Raw genomic sequence first — 6916 nt, forward strand, 5'->3', positions numbered from 1 at the left:
ATATAAAAGCATCCAAAGAGCACCATGTCATGGGACCTTTAATTCTGGCTCCAGGGAGGGTAAAGGTCTAAATTTGTTGGGAGAGTAGGGGAAGGGTGTTAAACTTCTTCTTATCCCACAATTATATGATTTTCATTCATTCTGGGGTAAAAGGATTGTGATCAAGTCTATCAGTTCTCGTGATGATTTTTCTTGTCAGTGGCTTTTATAGACCCAACCATTTAACAGCTCTTTATTCAAAAATAGAGACCATTTTCTCTATTTTTTTTTATGCTTGCCACAAACATGATTTTAATTTATTGATAGGGAGGGTCCAAACTAAGTATTTATAATGCTGTGTTAAGTCAGAAAGGCCTCATTTTACAATCTGTCTTTGTTGTGCATTATTGTGTTCAAGTTGTGAAGGACTTAAGCTAATCTCTCTCGGTTTCTTTATTTTTGCCCCTTTTTGTCCTTTTTAAAGAATAAAAAAATGTCTAAAGGTTCATAGGATGAATGGGAAAGTATTTTTGAGAGAATTATATTTTGCTGGAAAACAATATTTAAGTACTTTGTCTAAAAATGATATCCTTTTTGTAAAATGAAATGTTAATGCATGCTTTTTGATGAGACGTTTACATTGTATTTAAAAAAGGGAAACTTGTGCCTTTTTATCTCACCTGATTTACAATTTTACAGTATATATTGTAAATAATACAGCAAGTCCTTATGTTGAGTATAGTATAAAACATTTCTACTTTAACCATCTTGTTGGATTATTGGAAAAATGTGTTTCCCACTCGCTATGTTCTGTGTGTTGGATCACAGAGAAGAATTTACAGTAAGGGTCAGTGCCAGAAAGGGCCAAATAGAGAAATGAATGTAACATACATTTTGAGAGACTTATGGAACTTACTACCTGAATGTTAGAGAGAGAAAGAGTACATTTATTATCTACTTATTAAGTAAAATTATTTGATTTTGCATCATTTTTTCTTTTTTTACTTTTTGCATTGTTCAAGTGGCTCAAACAAAAAATAATAATCAAAAAGTATTTCTTATTTTGTAACAAGATGTATCAAGTGATGGATCCTTTGAGTTGTTGCTGTTGAAATGATTTCCTAACCCATGGCGGTAATGTTGATGAGCACCACAATAAAATCCAGAAATCACAAACTATTGAAACTGGGAGACGTGAAAGAAAGTTCTTGACTTTTCAGTTTTAAAATAAACTTCACACACACACACGCACACACACACACACACACACACAACAAAAAGAAATGTAGATTGTAGATGTAGAGATTAGACCTGAGATTTAGCCAATTCAAATTTGACCCTAAGAATGGTCAAATCTATACACAGATAATTACGACAATCTTATCAATAATGTTCTTAAGTCCTTGTCTGAACCTTCTGCACTCCGGGAATAAAGGCTTTGGCTAGTTCAACATTATGGGAATATACTTGGTTGCTTTCTTGCTGAGAGTCAGATGAGAAGATTTATGTCACCCTCAGGTGTGTATGGTAATTATGAAGCAACAGCAAGGAGACGTTAGCATTGCTTGGCTTAGCAAATAGCCTGAAAGCGGGGGGAAACAGCTAGCCTGGCCCTATCCAAAGGTATAAAAAAGTCCATGTACCAGCACCTCTTAAACTCAATAATTCAAATGCATCTCATTTCTTTCAGTAGAAAAGTTTTAACAATGGAGTTTTATGGGAGTTATGGGCCAGACTGTTGGGAAAGTCACTGCTCTAGGCCAATAAATAGTCCGGAACATAGATAGATAGATAAAGTTGACATTCTTAAAATACACATAATACTGCCTGACCTGCTGTTGTCATATACACCTACAAAATGCAGCTGATTAATACACACAATAAATAAGGATTAGTATACACAATAAAAAGCCCACATGTTTTTGTATAAGCAGATTGCGTAACATTTGTATGGATCCAGGCTAGCTCTTTCCTACGGTATCCAGTCTTTATGCTAAGCTATGCTAACCGGCTCCTGGCTGTAGCTTCACAACATAGCATAACAACATGTGTGAAATTAATATTCAAATACACTTCTCTGCAAGAAAGCTAATAAATGTGTTTGCCAAAATGTTGAACTATTCCTTTAAAGAAATTAAACATTTATTGGTCATTAATAATGACATAAAAAAAAAAACTTTCCATCGACTCGAGGGAGCAATGTTATCTTCAAAGCATGTCTCCTTCTAAACAAACTCCTTTCAGGCACGAATGACTCAGAATGTGTTCAACTGCTGTTTCTATCTATCGCGTCACTGTGTGTGGAGTCACGTCATTGCCATTTTCTGTTCACGGTGATGAATATGTGTAGAGAGACTAAGCCATATCTCCACAGCCATGGCAGTGCATTTCTTATTACTATATAAATATATACAAATGCTTTTTTTTTCCAATTCCAAAAATGACTTTTTACGCAGATGCTTTGTACAATATTTCTCTGCAACTATCCAGCAAACATACAGTAGACTTCCTTCACCATAAACCAATAAAACCAGTTACTGTATATCTTGATGCAGATATTGCCATATTTGTGTTTGCAAAACTATTGCAAGATTCTAATAAAACTGTTCAATTCATCATTTGATGTGCTGTAATTTGTCCGTGTGTGTGTGTGTACATGTATGCATGGTCTGTAGGTGTGTGTGATAAAAATTATACAATAAGACAGAAGGAAGGGAAACGTGCCCTGAAAAAATGGGCTGTTTGATGTGGGTAAATTCGAAACAGCTGCATTTGGTGGCTGGGGAGGATAATGAGCCAAAAAAAACACAGCGTGGAAAAACAAAAATGATATGGAGCAGCAGAAGGTACAGCAGTCAAAGGGAGAGCAGATGAAGAGACCAAAGAGAAATGGAAAGAGAAGAGAGAGAAAATGACAGCGATAAAGCATGCAAGGATGAGGCTTTTGCTGTAAAACGGTGCCTGTGGAGAAAAATCACCATTAACCTTGTTAAAGGCTGATCCGAAAACACGCCTGCTTTGCCAGACTGTAGAGCAGACAGTATTACTTTTTTGCTCATTTTTTTTCCTCTCTCTCTCTCTCTCCGAATCCACAGCCTTCTCCAAATCTCCCCCAGATTTCCAATTGCTTCCACTTGTAGTCGTGCCAGATAAACAGAATCTATTGGATCAGGCTGATTTCACGGCTGCGCCCGCGCACATGGCAGCTTCTGTGGCCCACTCTCTGAGCTGTATTTTTTTTTTTTCTCCTTCCCTTCACATTCTCTCGTTTATGGTTGAAATTTACTTTTCTACAAATTTCCACTCCGTTTTCACCCAAACACCAACAATACATCAAGTCCTATTATGATTATATGTCAGAGGATTTGCACTCTAAATGAACCAGATGTGGACAGGAATGTATTAAGTTAGTGATACTTCCAGCCGTGCACATTTGGGAAATTCAGACACATTTGTGGCACTTAGTGGTGTCATTTGCTCATCGTTAGAGGTAAACTGCTGTAGGCTTTGATCTAAGCTGAGTCATGGCGTTGGACTATGTTTTAAGGCTGAAGGACACTGCGTCATAGGAGGCAGAGGACAGCTGGCACACAGCCAGGACTCTGGGAACAGAGAAATGAAAATGTCCATCTGGGTTTTTACTCACCTACATCTAGTCCAAACCACATCCCAGACTGATAGACTTTGATGCATAATGCATGCAGACACAGAACACCACAGGTAACACAACTTTAAGTGATAATTAAGGCAGCTCGCAGGTGAACCCACCCAAATTACTATTGTTGTTCATTGCGTCATATTCCAAAATTTAGAAGGAAAGATAAATGCATGAAGAAAAACTGAGTTCATCAACAGATTGCTATTACACTGCCAGAAAGACTGCGGAGTAGAAGAGGTAAAAGGAAAAAGGAGGAAGGCAAGTTGGAGAGGGACATAGTTTTACTCCCGAGACACAGACAGGTAGAAGAAAAATGGAAAATGAGGGCAGATAGAGAAACATGGCACGCTCTCTGACAGACTGTCCAAAGCAGAGTGAGAGGCAAACACTGGATGTCTCTATGAATCAGCAGTATTCTGGCAGAGGGAAGAGGATGATGTAGGGCCCCCGGGGTAGATGATGGCGGTGGGGGTGATAGTGGGGGAATATTTTTGCTCATCTCATTAGCGCTGACTTATTTCATTATGTAATCATCGCTTCTGCGGTTGCTACAGGGAGCTGGTGGACATATGCGTCGCACTGAATGAAACCACAGCTCCAACCTTTGGTATTTTCAAAGTGGACACAGTGTGTGTGTGTGTTTATACTTCTAGACAGTACAGGAGCAGCACACTCACTAAGTGTGGTAGCGGACTGATGGTAATTACATAACTGAGGCCAAAGCACAGAGTCTTGAGGCCATTCTGTGTGTTAATTAATTACAGAGATGTAATGTAAGAAATAACATGCGTGAAGCTGAGATGATAAAAGATCAGGGAGGTGGATTACTGTGCGTTTCCATTCTAGTAAAGATCTATTTTTAAACCCCATTTTGGAAAGTTATTTTGAAAGTAACTTTAAAGTCAGATGGTCCAGTGCAGGTCAATGTAAAGAGGAAGGCTAACATTACACCACATGGATCACTGTAACAGTACTGGCTGCAGAATGGATCCTCATTCCACCAGTCACTTTAATGCTAGACTCTGTGGGGAACTGGGCCCTCTTGGTGACAAAATAGATGAGTCGTCACAAAAAAACATAGTGCACATTTCAAATGGTAAATTTCCCCAAATATAAACTTGACACTTATTATAATTCTCATTCAGAAAAATGTGGTCATAACAATGGCTGCGGTGCTTTCCCTTTTCTTTCTTTTTTGGTCCACAGAGTTAATGTTTTATTTTGGTAAACAAATGTCTTATTGTTGAATGTTTGCCTAAAGTACTGTATATGAAATCCATGCCTAAGATAATATCGTTTTACCGGGCTTTTTCCAGCTTTAATTTGACAGGAAAGCTAGGTGAGAAAGGGGAGAGGAGGCATACATTAAGGCATAATCATATGTGCGCCTGCTCGTCCCACTGACCCAACCCGGCCACAAAAATAACATTTTGATTGTTAAATAAAATCTTTGATAAGACTTTAATCTGTTAAATGATCATTTAACAAGATCATTTTAAGAGAAAAAAATAATGCAGTAAAGAACAAAAGGAAGCTTTATTTGTTTAACATGGATCAAGAGGATACCCAAAGTTATAAAAATGATAGAAGGCCCTTTACAAAACTCATAAATCAATGTCTTAAAGTATTGCTATTGAAAAAGACTTCTGAGCCAAAGCTCTCAGAAAAATTAAAGTGTCTTCTTGAACAGCTGATGGATACATTGTAATGCAACATGTGTACACGCTAAAACCAATCGATACGAAAACCTGTCCATCACTTAACGGAGGCTTGTAAAAACACACTTGGCAGTCATAAACTCTTTTTAATATTTAGGTTATATACACTAAACAGTGGTAAAACTTTGAAATACTGCATTATGTAGTTTTATAAGATGTGGATTTCTAATCACTTGAAGATTAAATAATGCAAAACTAACTAAGATTCAACTTGGTTGGAGTGTCTCATTTCTCTGCTCAGAGGAAACTGAGCGATGTTTAAAAAAAAAAAAAGCTTTGAAAACAAACATGACAGATCATTTCACAGGAAAAAACAAACACTTGGTTTCAATCATTACTACCTATTTAAATGTACCTCCGCTGTCTGACGCTAGTGTTTAACACGAGAGGTTTATCAGTCATCAAAGAGAAGTTTCACCGTGTTTCTGTAAAGGAGTGCACCAAGAACAGAACAATACAGAGTGTATTTAAAATTCAAAAGTCATGCAAACAAAGTGCCAATTAAATTAAATAAAATTACAATAGCGATATGCTTCATTTTGAATATCCAAATGCAACATTTTAAAAGTGAAAGCAGTAACACTCTTAATTCGTTTCCATACATACCCGTACATCCATTTACACTGGCTGTTCTGAAGAATAAGGCACGGTTAAGTACAGTATGTCTAATCTTTTAAAAGCTGAAAACACACTGTGCATCATTGTCGAGAAGGTCTAAAGCTGCTGGATTCGGTGCAAACGTAGCCTTTAACAAAAACGGATTACAGTGACTTGAAGTGCTGACATTCTTCCTTACAGTTTCTGAGGATCGCTGTTTGACTTGGGAGCTCATGGATACCATGTATAACTGGGGAGAGCGAGGCCTTTGACAGAGAGACGCTCCCTCTCTAGTGCTGCTATAAAAAGTTACCCAGATGTTTAGAGGCTACAGCATCTTTGTATACAGCAGAATATTGTAAGTGCAAACCCATTCGGAGATTTCATTGCTTAAATCCAAGTAGATACTCAACCAAAGTCAATTAAAAGAAAGAAACATGCTTGCACATGGATCACAAATTTCTACTTTCCAGCCAAAAATGGATATACTTGTGTATCAAGAATGGTCCACCGGTAATAACATATTGTCACTTGCTTGAGAGAATTCCGAGATTTGGATAAACGAGGCTCTATGGTGAATGTCAGAGTTGATGCACATTCATGTCTGCATATTTTTTTCCTGGTGGATGTGATAACTTAAACCATAAATATTTCCATTTGGGACTACAGTATCTCCACATAGTTTTCAGGGATGAGGCCTTTCTTTCCCTCCAGCTCGCCCTCCAGCCAGCCTGGCTCTCTTGACTGGGTCACTGCAGGAGAGGACACAGCGTCACCAGGGGGGAAAGCGGCACAGGGAGGGTGAGGGTGGAGGACAGACAGTGGACACAGAGCTTCTGGTGAGTGTATACAGCATGAGCACATGTGTCAGAGCGAACAGAGTACAGTTCTGAAGAGGATACAGTAATTATGTGGTTACACTAAACTCCACTGTGACTCATTTTTATATCTAATGCACATTTCG

General features: G+C 38.1%; 1 protein-coding gene across 4 annotated transcripts in view; it reads right to left on the minus strand.

Annotated features, from left to right (window-relative positions):
- Nucleotides 1-5154: 5154 nt before the first annotated feature.
- arhgap10 (Rho GTPase activating protein 10) overlaps nt 5155-6916 on the minus strand; it is a 53390-nt gene continuing 51628 nt past the window's right edge. For all 4 annotated transcript variants that reach the window (XM_032542084.1, XM_032542103.1, XM_032542093.1 and 1 more), the window contains one exon: nt 5155-6704. In XM_032542084.1, coding sequence (XP_032397975.1) covers nt 6616-6704 — 89 coding nt within the window. In that variant the 3' untranslated portion in view covers nt 5155-6615. The remainder of the gene's footprint in view (nt 6705-6916) is intronic.

Source organism: Etheostoma spectabile, chromosome 2, assembly GCF_008692095.1.
Source record: "Etheostoma spectabile isolate EspeVRDwgs_2016 chromosome 2, UIUC_Espe_1.0, whole genome shotgun sequence".
NCBI lineage: Eukaryota > Metazoa > Chordata > Actinopteri > Perciformes > Percidae > Etheostoma > Etheostoma spectabile.